Source organism: Triturus cristatus, chromosome 3_1 (genome assembly GCF_964204655.1).
Source record: "Triturus cristatus chromosome 3_1, aTriCri1.1, whole genome shotgun sequence".
In the NCBI taxonomy this organism is placed as follows: Eukaryota; Metazoa; Chordata; class Amphibia; order Caudata; family Salamandridae; genus Triturus; species Triturus cristatus.
Genome location: NC_140583.1, coordinates 757695867 through 757713327, shown reverse-complemented (window position 1 = coordinate 757713327; position 17461 = coordinate 757695867). Strand labels below are relative to the sequence as shown.

General features: G+C 43.0%; 1 protein-coding gene across 7 annotated transcripts in view; it reads right to left on the bottom strand.

Moving 5' to 3' along the window:
* BRSK2 (BR serine/threonine kinase 2) overlaps window positions 1-17461 on the bottom strand; it is a 672447-nt gene that overhangs the window by 174539 nt on the left and 480447 nt on the right. For all 7 annotated transcript variants that reach the window (XM_085644912.1, XM_085644916.1, XM_085644913.1 and 4 more), the window contains exons 5-6: window positions 5190-5306; window positions 2359-2392 (exon numbers count right to left, since the gene is read on the bottom strand). In XM_085644912.1, the coding sequence (XP_085501038.1) occupies window positions 2359-2392; window positions 5190-5306 (151 nt within the window). The remainder of the gene's footprint in view (window positions 1-2358; window positions 2393-5189; window positions 5307-17461) is intronic.

Sequence of the window (17461 nt, the reverse complement as noted above, 5' to 3'; positions counted from 1 at the left end):
GGGTCGTGGAGGAATGATCTTTCACGAAACCAGCATTAATATATCTGATACATGTTTAGCAAATAACTGCCTCTTCAGGTATGAAATGTAATCATCCAAGTTCTATCATTATGCTGTGAGCTCTAAATTAAATATCGTAAATAACAGAATTTAAAAGCCCTATAAAAATAAAATCTAGGTTTTTGTGTGTGCTCTTGCGGAAAAATGGATGAGGGGAGCCCACTTAAATATGTATTTCTCTAACAGATAACGTTTCATTCCTAATGCAAACTGATTCTCGATCACTTCATCTAGTGGCATAGCAAAACTTGAGGTGGCCCCCCTGCAAAGTACATAGAGGGGCCCCCCTCTGGAGTCAGTCCGGAACTCTCAGGCTAGGGTACTGTGCTGAGGGGGCCCTCTGGAGCTCAGGTCCCCCTGCACCGTGGGGGCCTATGTTACGCCACTGAATTCATTGCAGTTTGGTGGGACACAACCTCTCTGCCTTGCCCATTCAGAATGGTAAGTTAGTATATCTGTCCTCCCTTAGGGCCAATGAAAAGCTACTGGGTGTGGTCACAGTTGATCCTGTCACTCAACAGTCCTACAACCAAGACCTCATGCATAGCTACATGTACATTTAGATGCAGAAACATATTAATATGTCTGCATGCATAGGTGTCACTGTGTGCTTATTGTGTGACCCGGCACCCAGGAACGCTAATATGAGACCTACTGTTCATAGGGATATATGTGCAATTTAGTTTCTTTCCAAGTGTGTCCAGGCGCATGCACATACCTGAATGTGCACTGGAGCTCATGTGTCCGTGCGTGCAGAAATGAGTTAGCCCATTGGTTGTTTTTTGTAGCTGCACATGTGCACAGGATGGTGCCCTTGTTTGAATATAAGTACAGGAGGGCTGGCTCCTCCGCTAAGGCGGAGGAGCATCACCCCACTGCTCTAAGAGCAGAGCAAAGTAAAAATAAAATAATAATAACAGAACGAAATTATCATTTTATTTTTAGTCTGCCTTTAAGGTCCATGATAGGGTGGGGCAGCAGAGGGAAGAGTGGTGGCTGCACCTTAAGTACGCCATGGAGGTTTGGCCGGCCATCTGTTATGTGCACTTTGCATGTTCTCAGGCTGCATTACAGCCTGGGTAGAGAATATGTCCAGCCTCCCAGTCCCTCTCTGAGCGCTGAACCACAGCCCTCAGACCAATCACAATGCTGCATTAAGGCAGCAACGTGATTGGCTGGGAGAAACTGGGAGCCTGGGTGCTTCTGTTTCAGATAAGAAGATGGAGGAGAGGCGGTGGCGTTGTTCACAGGTAAGTCTTTTTCAAAAACAATTCTAAGACTCCGGCCCCTGCTCCCCTTCGACCCCCGCCAACATCCCCTACTAGCCACCAGTGAAGTACAGCTGTATCAGATGTTTTTCCCCTGTGCCTCTAATTAGGTTTGGGTGTTGCACTGTGCAGTGTAGAATGTGAAAGAGTGCAAGTCTCCTTAGGACTGCCATCAGCTGTTTTACTCTTCCTATGTTTGCTCATCTTTAACCTGCAAGTTTTAGTTTATTAAGAGACAAAGCGACTTCGCCATGTTAGCCTCTGGGGCCAGTGGTGGCAGACATTATCTTTATTAATATTTGCGAGCCACTCATTTCTTTGACAGCTGTAAGCTCTGTTGTAGTCCTTCTTCAATAACCATGTCCATGAGCTGACTTTTGGCCAGATTTAGAGTTTGGCGACTTGTGAACACACGTGATGGATATCCCGCCTGCCGTATTACTAGTGAATTATATCCTATAGAATTGGTAATATAGCGGACAGGTTATCCGTCAAGTCTGTGATGCTGTAATCCATCCCTCGAAAACTAAATCAGGCCCTTTGTCTTGTGAATGTGATGGAGTAGAGTAGCAAGCAGGCTCCATTTTTTCAGCCTTCTCTCTACCTCTTTCAACCCTTTATCCCTAACTTAATTTAGTTGAGAAAGATATGTAGCTTGAGGTACCTGCAGCCTCAAGCTAAATCACACTGCCGGCGTGGTCCATGCCGGTCATCCTGTCAAGCAGCTAGTTGCCAGGAAAGAATTTCTGTACGCCACTTCCCCGTCTTTTATCTTAGGTTCAGAGGATTGGCTGGCCAGCCTCGGTGGGTTAAACAATTTGCCACCATTCCCCCCTCTCCCACATCCCTAGAATGCTTATCTCACTGTTAGACAGTACCATGTGTGACGGTGATGTCCCTTATCCTTAGGCCAGAAATCTCACAGTTATACAGAAGGTTTGTGCATGGCTACACTAAGTAGAACCTTCCCTAAGTTTTTCATCAATTTATCCACCTGTGGCAAGAGAATTTGGGACTGCGACGGACTTACCCGGATGACTTCCGGACAGGCGTAATGCGGTGATCTGGAAAGTAAAATGTGACAATATTAGTTCTTGCCTACGGATCTATGTCAAATTACACTCTGCCTGTCTGTGTCTGCCGCACTACTCTATCTACCTATACAAGTCTGTTTTATATCGCTGAGTCTGCAACTGTGCATTAAAACTTTTTTTCAGTTGCAATTCGTTGTATTTCAGTCTCTGCCTGATTTCTTTCTATCTTGGTGTCTGCTGTGCACTCTATATTCTGGAGGATAGTTGTATGCTGCACTTTAATATCTGCATTTAAATCTATTTTGGTGCCAGGCGTATGCTCTGTATCGCAATTTGTGCTCTGTATGTAACTGTGTGCTCTGTATCCCAGAGTCTACCTAACACGTTCGCTCTGTATCCAATTTCTGTTTGTTTTTTCTGTACTTCGTTGTTTGACTGTCTGTATCTTGTGTTTCCCTTCCTGAACTTTATCACAGTGCCCGGCAGTCCGTTTTTTTTTGTTGGTTCCACTTGTCTATATTTTGGCATCTGCGTTACATCTCTTTATTTGCCTTGAATCTGACCACCTGTCGTCTAGTGGCCTGTTTACAGTGTAATCCTGTGTCCACTGGTTGGTCCTGTATTTATGTGTCTTCTTGTTCACTATATTGCTCAGTTTCTGCTCGTTGTCTTTGTGTCGGGGGTTTTGCCTCTCTATTCTATATATATGGTGACATGTTCTGTCTTTCTGCCTCCAAAGTACTGTGGGTTTTTTCGCTTTGAATTTCTGTCAATAACTGCTTGCATGGACCATTGAATTTATGATCCAATCTCAGCTCTTTCATGCCCTCCTTGGCCAGGTCACTGATGGTGCACAGGCACATTTGTCCAAATTCGAAGTATGTTTTCATGTAATATTCAGGGATGGTGATGTGTGTTTTCAATATTGTAACACAGCAGCAGCTCACTAATAATACTGCAAATAATCTCTGTGACACTCTCCCATTTCTCATATGAAGAGTGGAGATGCAGGGTACTATATTCACAAGTGTGGTGATTGAGGTGTCAGATGTACATGTGCAAAGATTAGGGGTGTCACATTCACAGGTTTGAAAGGGATACAACATTCAGAGAGGTGGATACCACATTCATTGATGCGATATTGGGATGTTAGATTCAATGGGAGATTCAGAAAATGGTCCAGAGTCAAATATTGAAATATGAGGGCTGGGGGTGGAATGCCTGAAAGGGGTCAATGCATGTGACAGTAAACAGTGCCAAAGTCAAAGTCAAAAGTTTTGCTTTATTCGGTTAACCCCTTGCATGCCCGCCCCTTTCCCCGCCCAGTGCCGCGCTTTTTATTAGCGGGCGGAGTTCATGACGAGCTGGACTCGTCATGGGCACAGCGCCACCGCAGCCCATGACGAGTCCAGCTCGTCATGGGCACTGAAGGGGTTAAAATTTAAAACCATCAAAGCACAATCCAATAATTCATGGTACTGGTAGATACAAAAAGAAATTCACAAAAAATATAATACAATACATTGGCACTTAAACACGATAAAAGTCTGTCAATTAAATAATTCTAATCAATTACACATCCATAAAACCATTTCTGATTCAACATTTCCATGACACTTAAAAATACATAATACCTGGGAAATGAATAATGATGTTAAACCCTATTTCTGCGCCTAATAGCCCCAGTAAGGAAGCTAGCCACCCCAAAACATACCAACGGCGTCTCAAGCATTTGCAGATAGACCAATGCAGGCCTCACTTGCACGAAATTTTGCATCTTGAGAATAGGCACAATATATTTTTTCCGAATTAAGGAGTAAAATTTACAAAAGAAAACCATGTGCAACATATCTTGTTCGGAAGTATTATCACAGGGGCATGGGCCCAGGGTACCCTCTTTAAAGAAACCCTTAGGGTAAGCCAAAAGCCAGGGCAGCATGCCGTGTTTAAACCTTATCAACAAAAACAGATGAAATGGTTTGTTTATAAAGGTCAGGTAGGACTGCATCCCACTACCTGTACTTAACATGACAAACCTCCTAACTGCCGGTTTAACCAGTTCTTCTTCTTCCCTCAGTGACATGGCTTTACTCAAGAATTGGCTCTTAAAGGCCTTTATTTTTGTTTTACTCAGAGCACAAGGGCTATCGAACATTTCAGAACAGCCGAGTGACTTTAGGTTACGTTTAATATATCGAAACCATGGGATAGACATAGCTCCATCAAGGGACAAACAATCCTGAACAATAAACTGGCTCAGATTCGGGGGTTGCTGGGCCCACAATCTAAGCCAGCCCAGTAGAGGCGCCACAGAGATTTCATCAGTAAGATAACCTGCCCCCAGGTCTTCATGCATATTAAAAATTGGAGCAGAGGGAGGAAGGGACAACAGTTTGCGAAAAAAGGAATTTTCCACCGTTTGAATTTCTAGCGAGTCCTTGTAACCCCATACCTCACTACCATAAAGAGCCATAGGTATACACTTAGCTCTATAAATTTTCATAAGCGCAGGTAGAGGTTTACTCCCCAGACGTTTTGCAAAGCCCAATAACGCTCCTGTAGCTCTAGCAAGGATATTCATTTTCTGGGCTCGTTGCATGACCCAAGAACGTCTGTCATCAAATAAAATCCCCAAATATGGGAAGGACTGCACTTTTGTAAGTTCCTGTTCATTACAGTAGAATTTAACCCGTTTCGCTCTCCCCGCCCCTATTGACATGGAATGTGATTTTTTAAAATTTATTAATAAATCTAAAGAAACCATAAAATCATTAAAACCGTTTAAAAGTGCTTGCAAACCTCTCGCGGTAAACAGTGCAATACTCACCCACAGCTTGTTTCTAGTAAGCTGTCCCCCACCTGCAAGGACGCCATTCCAAAATCAGCTATTCGGATATTGTTCTTCTCGTCCAGCAAAAGGTTTTCTGGTTTTAGATCCCTGTGGCTGTTCAGCAGCAGTCCAGAAAGGAAGAGAGAAAAGGAGAGAGAGTGTAAAACAATGAAGCAAGCGACGAGGGAGAGGATAAAAGAGAGAAAGTTAGTCTAAGACGAAGCCTTGAGTCCCATCGGCAACACCATGACTCAGCATCCATAGATACCCCTCTTTTCTGGTGTGCGCACAGTGCGGTACTCGACTGCGACTGCCAGAGAGGTCTCCTAGAAAGGACAGTGTGCGGAATGGACTGGTGAAAAGGTATTGGACCACTCCACTTAAAAAGTGAGCAACAGCCAAGAAAGTTGGGACTGGTTCACAAAAGTATTTATGAGTATGTGATGTGGTACTACAGAAGTATCCTGTTACGTACCATTACAGTGCTTTGTGTGCTGTTCCTGAAAACATCCAACTCCCTGTTAGTAAAAGTGCAAACAGGGCACAGTCCTTTCTATTTGTACTAGCTGTATATGAATATCACCCAAATACTCCCATTTTAGATGTTTGGATCAGATTCACAAGGCATTGAAGTGTAGGTTAAATAGTACTATGGGAGTACTCTTTTGCCTACATTTCCATGCCTTGTGAACTAGTCCAGTTTCTGTCAAATTCTTCAGTAGCAAAAATACAAATGGCCAAGCAGCTCCCATGGCTCTGAATGGTTGGACAAACTCAGCAACAGACTTGCTGTTGTTTTAAGGAGAGCTTTTAAAACAGCAAAGAGAAAGCTAACATTTTACCCATCCGCAACTACATTGCCCTACAAACTAAAACTAAACCGCATGCTCCTCAACCTCTTAAGAACCAACCAGTCCACCTACCATCAAATCGCATCCTTCTACCCCTGATCCCACCCGAACTTCAGGGCCTTTTGTTTTTCTCAAGACTCACAATTCTCATTGAGATCTCACACTACCTTCAGAGATTTTTGATCTCAAAGTCCACTTTACCATTTAACAGCCCCCGAATGGAAAACAACATCTTTCTTGAAACTTTCTTCACCACCAACACCAACATTAAAGTGACACAAACCACTTCCAGGAACCTACCCAGCACAACGCCCTCCGATACAATGCCTTTAACAATTTCCAATTCTGATTGCCGTTTATGCCGCCCAAACACTAACCTCTTTGAAAGATACAAATCCAACAAGCATTGGCAAAGTCAATAGGTTTCACTATACAACATCTATTGGCTTTGTCAATGCTTTTTTTATCTATAGTTGAAATTAAAAAAACAAACCCTACAATACGCTATGATGCATTGAAAGTAAAGAAATAAAACAAAGCCCTATGGTGCGATCAGTATTGACCACGTCATAGAGCATTTTTTCTTCTGATGGGAAGGACGGTGGACAGGGTAAGCAACAATGGTGCAGGGAGACATAGGAACAGGGCAAACAACGAAGGAAGGAGCAAGGGGTGGGTGTATGAGACACGCAATGACAAGGAGAGGAGATTGGGGACAAGGCGAGCAAGACAAGGAGAGGTGCGGGGGCACAAGGAAGCAACGACAGTCTCAAATCTGACATGTAGACAAGAATTGCTTTTCAAACTTTAGCTAGTTACTAAAATTATAAAGAAGAACTATCTCTCCAAAAAACTATGGGGGGAAGGATGGGCAAAAGTGCGAACAACAAAGGAAAGTCCATTTCCACTAGCCGAGCTGTGTTCTCTGCTCTGAAGCGATATCCGCCACGTTCTGTATAGTTACATATGGCTGCTTCGTGCTGATGCACATAAAACTGAGCATGGAAAGAAAATTGTATCCCTACAGTACTTTTTAAAGTAGACATCTGCCAACTCCTGTAGCAGTTACACAAATACAGTCTAGGTGCAAGCTGCGAGATATTGATGGGGGAAGTATTAGGCGTTGGTACCCAGCATCGTTTTCACCTCATGGACTAAAGGCGACTCACATCATTGTATTACACGTTCAATGCCTGACAAAGACCAAGATGAAAGTCTATTGTCCTTAGATGATAGATCAGCCTGAGCTCGGATACAGCCTGGCACAGCTTTAAATATTAATCCCTGCAAGGAGGAGGCGACGGATTGAGATTCATTGTGATGTGTAGGCACAAAAAATCAATAATCACACGTTAATAGCAAGAGCTGACAACTATTTATTTTTATCACGTATAACATTCTGGGGAAAATAAACAACATCGTAGGATTTTTACGCTACTTTTTATGTTTGCGCATTTAAGTTGTGAACACATTTTCACTTCCCACATGCTCTGAAATTGTATCTTCCTTGGTTTCTCTCTTTGCTTTACATAAATGGCATAAGTACCTGTGCAGCACGGATAAGAGCACGCTGACTGCGCTCGCGACTGCCCGCCTCCGGTTATCTGACATTTTGGCACTCTGATCGAGTGTACTCTGGAAGTTGATCTTGGCGGAGGGGTTACTCCGTCACAAGTGTAACGGATATCCCGTCCGCCGACACATACATCCTATCCTAGGGGATTCATATTCCGGCAGACGGGCTGTCCGTCACCATTGTGATGAAATCTAAATTGGCCCTTAGTCCTTTCCTAAATAGTAATTGACCTCCTTCAGACTTCTCGCTAGTCAATATATTCTAGATTATTGAGCAATCATTGAGGATGGTCTAAATTCGCCTTGGTGGGTCCCGGCATCATGAAGCATTCAATCACATAGAAGAGGGACGGATTCTTACTGGTCTCTAACTGCTTCTCTCAATTTGTCAGCAGTGCTGGCCGGTGTTTGCAGCACTCTCTATTACTAGCTGCTGAGATGAGACGATTGCAGAGCCCAGCGCCTCTGCAACTATGTGATTCTGCCGCCCTTGCATTTTCCCCATGATTATGAATTTGACCCCCTTGTCACATAATACATCATCTGCAGGGTAATGCACATAATTTAGCCCAAAAAATATGTTTCTACTGCAAACGGATGAAAAGTTAATAAAATGATGTCATACAAGTTGCCATACAGTGGAAGTCCTTTCACAAAGACTAACTGGTCATCTATCAAAATGTTTCTTTTCTTGCCACATAATTTAGTGAGCACTGCTGCATACTTTGGTCCTCACTGCCGCATAACTTTAGTCAAGGACAAAGGGTATGAATTAGGCACAAGTAAGGAGTGCCCTGTCGCCTTGGAGCTGATACGTAGGCCCCTTAAATCGTATGGATATTCAGGGAAGGACAATCCATGTGCGGTTTTTTTATAATCTGGGATTGGTCACATTGTTTTAAGTGTCGCTGTTCTAAAGGCTGGCACAGTGAAGTCTTTCTCCATTCCACTAGTTCTTTTCTGCTGTGACCTCTGCACGAACGAAGAGGAATACGCTCCATCGTCACTCTCTATGCATCTTAACCATCTTTCAAAACTCTGTCTCATTCAGCTGCGAACAGGGAATCCTTCAGAACACTATTACAGAATTCCCTGTTTTAATCTTCAAACCATGTAACTTTTGACTTTAACGCGTCATTCAACAGAGCGGAAGCATGTCCGCAAACACCTACACGTTTATAGGCTTTCCTTGTATATGACACATGCCTGATTGTGACTCCTGTCACATAGGATGTGAATGGGAATCATCCCACTATGTGCTACATTTTTTGTCTGCCTTGCGTTGCATATCCTGGGCTCATGGCTACCAGCAATTCTCAAACACAAAAGACAATGTCGTAAATCTTTTCAGATCAAGGACGGGGCAGAGGAGTGCGGCTTATGCGCTCTCGGTGACTCGCATATATGTGAAAAATGATTAAAAAGCAAAAAAATCACCAGTGCAGAAACGCGTTCTACGCCCAAAAAGGTTGCTTTAATGGTTCACAGGTTATTTTGTAAACACCACAGAATTACAACCTAGAGATGAAAGAAAGGGCAACTCGTGTAGTGATGCAGTTACAGAAGGGTGTGTTTATAATCTTGAAAAGGGTACACTAAAACCTGAACTACACAATTCAAAGATCTTGATTATAACCTTTAAGGCAACAACCAGATTTGATTTTCTGATTTGTAAGACCGATTTAGAAGTGTGTCTTACAGCAAAAACTGGCATTCAGTTCCCACCCTTTCAACAAACTGTGTTCTGATTAAAGGCTGCATTCCTGTCTCAATAAATGTTATATAAAGGCATCATTTTAGACTGTAACTAGACGGCAAAAACAAGAGTCTGAGGCCTATGTTTACCAAGATCTGCCCAACTCATAAAATCTGCATTGTTACATTGTGCCACTGGGGAAAAATATAGTGCAGAGCCATATTTAATGATATTTATTTTGTCAATAATGCCATCTTTCGAGCATGTGCTATAAATGGTATTCTTTCATGATGCAAAGCAGGAAATAGCATTGTTCAGTGGTGCAAAGAAATGCGAGGATTGTGCTACTGAATATCGACACCTATAATATCGTTGCCTACGAATATCAAGGACAGGATATCGAGCGACAAAATAAGTGCATAGAGAGAAGCATAGATTTAGTATTCCTAACTTCACATCTACAGACCTTGAGGATATATCTACTCCGAAGGTACAAATATGTGGAGTTAGGTATAGAAAATTTAGACTTACTTACCTGCTGATATTTTATTTTCCATATTCTGTCCTCGATATCGTGTCATATCGATATTGTTGATTCGTATTTAGAGGGCACACGAATTCGAGCACTGGCTTGTGCACATTTTTTACTCGAAGAGCACACTGGCATATCATTCTCTCTGTATATCAATTCAATTCAAAAAGCTTTATTCGACAGTATGTCTTAAAAGCACATTAGTACATAAAATACAACACAATAAATATCATAAAACTATTTACAGACTTTAAGAAATCCATTAAATCCAATTAATTACTGTCGAAGATGTGATTAAAACAATAAAATTAGCTAATATTTCGCTGAGCATAAAAAGGGATCTTATCTCATAAAAGATACTAGTTGACAGAAGGTTGGATGAGCGTTCGAGTGCGTATTATCCAGGACCAGCTTAGGAACTTTGCCACTGCCACGGCTATATAAGGTGAGCAATCAGAGCTCAATATCCTTAATGCCTCTTTACAATTTCGGGTTGCCAGCTTGAGACAAATGAGTCTAAGCCACCTATGACGGGGGGCAGCATAGAGAGGGCATACAAAAAGGACGTTGGCTACAGATTCAGGCAAATCTAAGCAGTTATGGCATCTGTCATCTTTAGTTAGAGTCCAGTTACTTGTGAATGCCTTAACTGAAAGGGTGCCAACTCTAAATTGAAAATATAGCTTCCGATCTAGCGGCCTCTCGGTGATGTCCCAATATAATTCACATTTTGGACGTGATTTATGATCCAGAAAACGACCAGTTAGATTTGATGAGAAATTAATTCTATGAGATTCTATTTGGACCATTTCCCAATATTTTTCTTTTATGTGTTTTTGTGTTGGGAAATTTGATACGTCCGGCTTGTCCCACAGGATACTCAGGTCTAACTTTAGCAAAAGAGACCTCATTTCTTTTAACCACTGAATTTTGTGGAATTGGTCGGCCAGAATCACATCCTTCATACCCCGAGCATAATGTGTTAGCTCTGGGGTCATCCAAATGCGTCTCCAATACAGTAATGGACGCAGTCTGGCCAGGTCAGATATGTTCTTTCTGCCTAAATCCAACAAAAGCGGCACGGTTGGAGTACTTTGAGACACTCCTACCAATTTACGCAGAAAAGAGTTCTCTGCTCTTACCAGACGGTTCAAATTGGTAAAACCCCAAAGTTCGGATCCATAGAGAGCTGTGTTGACAACTTTCATATTATACACCTCAAGGGCGGGAGTGATTGGCCTAGTTAAGGAAGACCTATGTTTAAGGGATAAGGCTCCTGCAAGTTGATGAAATTTTAATAAGGCCATATCCAAATGTCGATTCCAACCCATATTCGTTTGTAATAAAAGTCCAAGCTAAACAAAGGAATCAACCTGCTCAAGAGGTATACCATTGAGCAAGATTTTACCCTTGAAAGAGTTAGCCTGGTTCAATGACATGAACTTTGTCTTTGAGATGTTAATCTCGAGACCACGCTGGTGGCAGAACTCCCCAAATGCATTAACGGCCTTCTGTAGGCCACTCGGGGTCCGTGAAACAATTAAGGTGTCGTCCGCGAACATGAGAACAGGCACGCGGACTCCAGCCAATATAGGGGCATCAGTGGGGGAGCTACCAAGATGTTCCACTATTCCATTTATGGATAAGGAAAACAGGGTGGGGGCCAGAACACACCCCTGGCGAACACCACGCTCGACCGGGAATGGCTCTGTGACCTCGCCCCCATCTGACTCTCGCGTAGTTGTTCTCATGCAGGCGGACAAGCAAGGTCAGAAAATCAGACGGCATCCCCTGGTTGGTAAGGACAGTCCAAAGTTTGCAGCGTGGGACTAAATCAAAGGCCGTTTTTAAATCTACAAACACTGCGTAAAGTGTCCCCTTAGAAATCAGCCCATTTCTCCAATATAACAAAATAAAGAAAAAAACTTGGTCGATCGAGCTAGTGCATGGGCGAAATCCAGCCTGGAAAGGAGATAAGATAGCTTGATCATCAATCCACATTTGTATTTTATTCTGGATCGGGCGACCAACCAGTTTTTGGGCTGAATCTATGAGGCTAATAGGCCTATAATTATTTGGTAATGATTTGTTCCCCTTTTAAAAAACAGGGATGATCTCGGCTCCCTTCTATGAGGGTGGAATGGGGGCTGCCCTAGCCACTGAATTTGCTAACAGTGCAAAATACTGGCACCATGAGGGCCTATCACTCAGGAAGATGTCGGCTGGAATACCATCCATTCCTGGGGCTCTGCCTCTGGTGACACAGTCTAATGCCCTGTCTACATCGTCAGCTGTAAACAAATTATGTTGAAAAAAGATGGTAGGTGGGGGATTACTGACTGATAACAGCTGATTACGGGCATACTGTGGTTTGAAAAATTCCAACCATGAGTGCTGGGGAAATTATTTTGTGGGGGGTCCCCTTGACCATCCCTATCCCATTTTATGATGTTCCAAAATTGTTTGGAGCCCTTAAAAGCACATGCCGATTTCAGATCCTGCCATCTGTCCTCATCCCACTGCCTTTTTGCCGCCTTTTGGGCTGATCTATAAAAACCCCTTGCCTCACGGACTCTCGTGGGGTTCTTAGCCTTAACTTCTTTACACAATATTGACCTTGCATCCTTGCAGGCTTTATTGTACCATTTAGCTGTTATCGATTTAAGGTTTCTGTTTCCCCTGGGATAGGCCTTCTGAAAAAATGTTTTTAGTCTAGTGAGGAAATATGAATTTTGTGATCAGTTATGTCCCCTATCGTAGACCCCAACGGCTCCATGTGCATGCTATAAGTACATGTATGTTCCCTCCAGTTCCAGTTTTGAAGACGCAAATACATGTGCGTCCACCGTCAACATGTCCTCTTTCAGATCCGCCATGAATGGGTCAGATATTCCATTCCTAAGTATGAAAGGCCACCGACTTTATGTGGTTCACTTTCCACATTTTACAGATTCAGGCGAGTAGGCCCTGAATTCTGCCATCAAGCCTTTTCCTGCCTTCTGCCTCTGAAAGCTCCAGTCCGAGCCTGCATCTGTATCCATGAACTTTGTCCTACTCCCTGCGCGGCTAACGGTGCCTGATCCAGCCTGTTGCCTGCCAAAAACTGTATTTCACCTTCAAGATTATCTGCTCCGCTCCTCATCCGATGCATTCCTGTCTAGTAGTTTAGGTAAACATTCTTCCAGCTACCGTGCTAAGGGCCAGGCCTCGCTGTCCTCGTGCAAGTAATTCATAGCCCCTGTTACCATGGAAGATTCCTGCCCCCTCGCATCTCATGTAGACACTTAGACGCTTGTACACGCACTAACAGTCAGTATAGAATAGATTCTGTCCGAGAGACCTTTCCTTTTGGATAATACAGTTCTTTAAACATAAGATATTAGATATGATTTGGGATTAGGTTGACATGACCCCCCAGACTTCTGTCTCCACATGTAGAGCTAAATGTCAAGTCCCCTTCACCCTCTAGTTGCACGTCAATCACACGTCATGCGGCTGCGCGCGCATCTCTGCCAAATATTTCTGCTGACATTGCAGGATTCTCTTATGGATCCACCCACTTGTGACATCATGTATAATGACGTTTTCTAAGTTACGCCTATATGTCCGCCTTTTTTAGTTACGTATGCATATTTTATCTATCTTATCAACTGTTACGCCTCCTGCATCTGTTTCACTGTAATGCATTTCTTATAAAACTGATTATCTGTCAATAATGTATCGCCTTCCTTCCTGAACCCCCAAGGTGATGGAATTGGAAGCCTGCAGTTCGAATTGTAATTCCTTTGTAGAGGAATAAAGCCTTTTAGAACCTCTAATACCACGGATTCTGCCTCTTATATTTACTGAGTTATTCTTACTAGACTTTACCGCATAAAAAAAAGTACCGGTAATGAAATATTTACCACATAAATTGGCGCCCGAACAGGGACACTTTCTCATCTCACGCGCCGGAGGTGCGTTGCAGGCCCGGTCTCCTGCCACAGCTGAACGGACAAAAACGCGTACCTGCAGGATTTCCTGTATCTCCCTCCGGCCAAGCGGGGGTGACTGAGGCTGCGATCAACACCCAGACGAGGCGGTGAGAAGTGCGAAGTATCCCGACCAGAGCCTAGCTGAGAGAGCAAGATCCGAGGTATACAGAGGCCCACCAGGTTCCGAAGTTCCGAGTCCAGTCGAGTCGAGTCCAGTCCGGTCCAATTTCAGTTCAGTTCCGAGGCCTTCCGTTCCGAGCTACCCGGTGAGTACCATTGCCGGGGAGGCATTTAACGTGCACATAGTCTGTGCCGGTCAAGACGGGTTTGGGTACACAAATCCGGTCTGCACTGTTTCAGCAGTGTATCTGTACTGTTTAGCAGTATATCTAGTATGTCTTGCATATAAATAAGAATTATCTAGTGTCAGTATTATGTCAGTAACTAGTTTTCTATTAGTTATCATCGTTCGTTAAATGTTAAGTGTTAAATGTTTTAATACGTTCTATACATTGTGGTGTGAATGACTGTTCATTATTGTGTTTACTGTATTAAGTGTGTTTAAGATTAAGTAACCAGATCTAAAAATGCCGCTCTTTTCGAAATTAAGACAGATCAAAACTAGAAAAGGGGTTCTCGAAGAAGCTGTTCCCATTCCACCTAGGGATACCCCAGGATACTTTATGTATCATAAACATGGCCTAGATGCCGTATTATTTCTTGATTTATGGGTGGACTACACCAAGGATTTGCCAGAAAATCAGAGATGGCCCGCAGCGGGGACCTGGGATGCAGATTGCATCATGAGAGTAGAAGAAGAATTATGGAAAAAGAAAGCCAGACAGTCACAGAAAGATGCCATTGAATTATGGCGTAAAGAATCATATAGACGTACAGAAAAAGCGCTCAGACAGGAAGAGAAAGGTAGGGAGAATTCAAATAAAGCCCGAGAAAATCTATTAATTGAGGAAGGTACCCGAGTAAAATCAGAACAAGTAGATAGACAAAGAAACACTCTTATGAATGGTATGTATCCTCTTCTGGCCGAAGGGTTACCTAAGGCTACCCCGGAAATACCAAAAGACTTGACTCCTCCATTGCTCCCGATAAAAGCACATCCCAAAACACATCCTAAAACAGCAAAGGACGTTTTCCTTTCCTCCTATTTAGATGAAGTAGCTCCCGAGTATGCTAATACCATACCACACACCCCGCTTGCTGATGGTGTTCAACATCAAGATCATCCGTCTGTATCCCCGCAACAACAAACTCCTACGCCCATTCCCACAGGTCCGTCCGTTTCTACTGTTTTTCCCGCATCTACAATTTCTATCTTACGTCCAACGAATCCTTTTTTGTCCAGCACCTCAGATGGTGCTACAGGAGGTACGACAGACATGTTTGCCACACCGCCGCGAAATAAACAGACCCTTAGAGATTTAGCACTCCAACGTACACCCCAACTAGCGACATCCGACATGTTTAAAGAACATCTTGTGGATTGTAGATACGATCCAGTGCCAGGTAAACAGGACAGATTGCTAATATCATCACTACGTATACGACGAGCTACATTGTATTTAATGACGATACCAGGAATGGTTGAACACCTAGACAATATATATCACTTCGTCCAAACAGGGCGAGGCCCAGAAAGTATTAACGAAGCTATGGAATACCAGAAAGTGGATGTCCAAAGACAACTACTACGTTTTTTCATAAACTGCGTGATTAGGAACCAAGACAGGCCTGGGGCAGATCATGATACCATACAGAAACTTGCCAAATGGGGTCAGAACATATCAGACGAGAAACATGATAAACAAGCGTGTATAATCGCCATGTATCGAAAGATCCGCAAGGAAGTAGAACGAATACATAAAGAAAGACGAGAAGCAGACAGAATTGAATCAGAGGAAGAGGAGGAGCAAGAATCAGAACAATTAGAAACGATAGCTTATGTAGGTAGAGGAAGACCCCATAATAATACTAGAGGCTTTAATGATCCGATACGTCCGATACGTCCAGAATGTAATAGACATTTTCAAACCCCTATGTTAAATACAAGATCCCCTGAACACCTATTCCAAGCCGCTGATAAATTACTCCGAGACCGAAGGGGGTGCCATATGCTCGATTCCATGGATGAACAAGAATTAGCCAGGTCAGCAGTACAATGGGCTGACAGTCCCAGTAAATACAGTGATGATGCACTAGCACACACGTTTCTGAATCTTGCCCCAGACGAACAGCGTTTAGCTAGTATATACATGATTCAACACCTCCTTATATTATATAAAAGCCAACACTCCGATCCTGGACCCTTACCTGACATATTGACAGAACTACTCACGAATAAATGGAGAGGGTCAGGTACTGATTTAATTAAAGAAATTCTAGAATTTCGAAACCAGTATATAGCTTTCGTGTGCCCAGAACACGTTCCGGTTCCCATTATGGGAAGAAAAATGTATCACATAGATAGACAGAATCCGTTACGCGAAGTACACCCAATCAGAGGTGAAGGTAATAACTTTACACGCGTGTTTGTGTACACGCCTATAACTAAAATTGAATTATTAGAAATGAAGAAAGTAGTACCCAGCCATGACAAGGATCCAGCAGGTTTCCACCGTGAGATAAAAGACATGTTACTCATGGGAGAGTATACCTACCCCGACATTATGAAAATATTGAAAGTGTTAATGCCTGCCGGTATTTACGAGAAACTCAAAGAAAAGGAATGGGAGGTGGGAGACCAAAAGATAGATTGGACAGCATTAGAGAACGAAGAAAAGGCCCGAGCTGCAGGATCAGGGCTTGGGGAAAAGACTACAGCACTACCAGGATTACTAGTGCAGGTACTGCCACGTTTATTAACTACGAAAAAGGAGGACTGGGGTGCAATCTCAGCCTGTAAACAAAAGCAAGATGAAGACACTAGTGATTTCTATTCCCGATTTGAAAAATGTTTTGGTATAAATAGTGGCATAAAAGCAAGTAGCGAGTCATATCCACATCTGTTTGTGACAAAATTAGTTGAAAATTCTCTGCCGCAAGTTAAGAATAGAGTATTGAAATTTGAGAGTACCTGGCAAGGTAACACACCGTCACAGATGTTACAGATGTTACAATATCACCACAATAGAATTAGAGAAGAACAAGAACATGAACAAAGACGTATGAAAGATACAAAAATGAAAATGCTTGTTGCTCAGTCAGTTCCAGCTGATGGTCATCAAAAGGGTGATTCCGCAGGTCCAACGAAAGGGACATGCAACTATTGTAAACAACAAGGTCATTATATACACGATTGTCCAGTCTTGAAACATAATATTGCTACAGGTAGAACCCAGGAAAGACCACGTCCACCTAGACAGGATCAGAATCAACAACAAATCCCTCAGCATGTACAATCTAGGTCAGCTCCGCAACAACTAGCTCCGCAACAGGCAGCTCCACAACAGACCGTAGCACCACCTCAAGTGCAGCCTATTGCTGCCACACAAGCAACAACACAACAGATGTATCAGTATGCACAAGCAGATTATCCCGATTATCAGCGATACACATGAAATAGCCTAGAGAGGGAAGTTGGCTTACCCCTTATTGAGGTTCCTGTAGACCAAGAGGGACCTTAT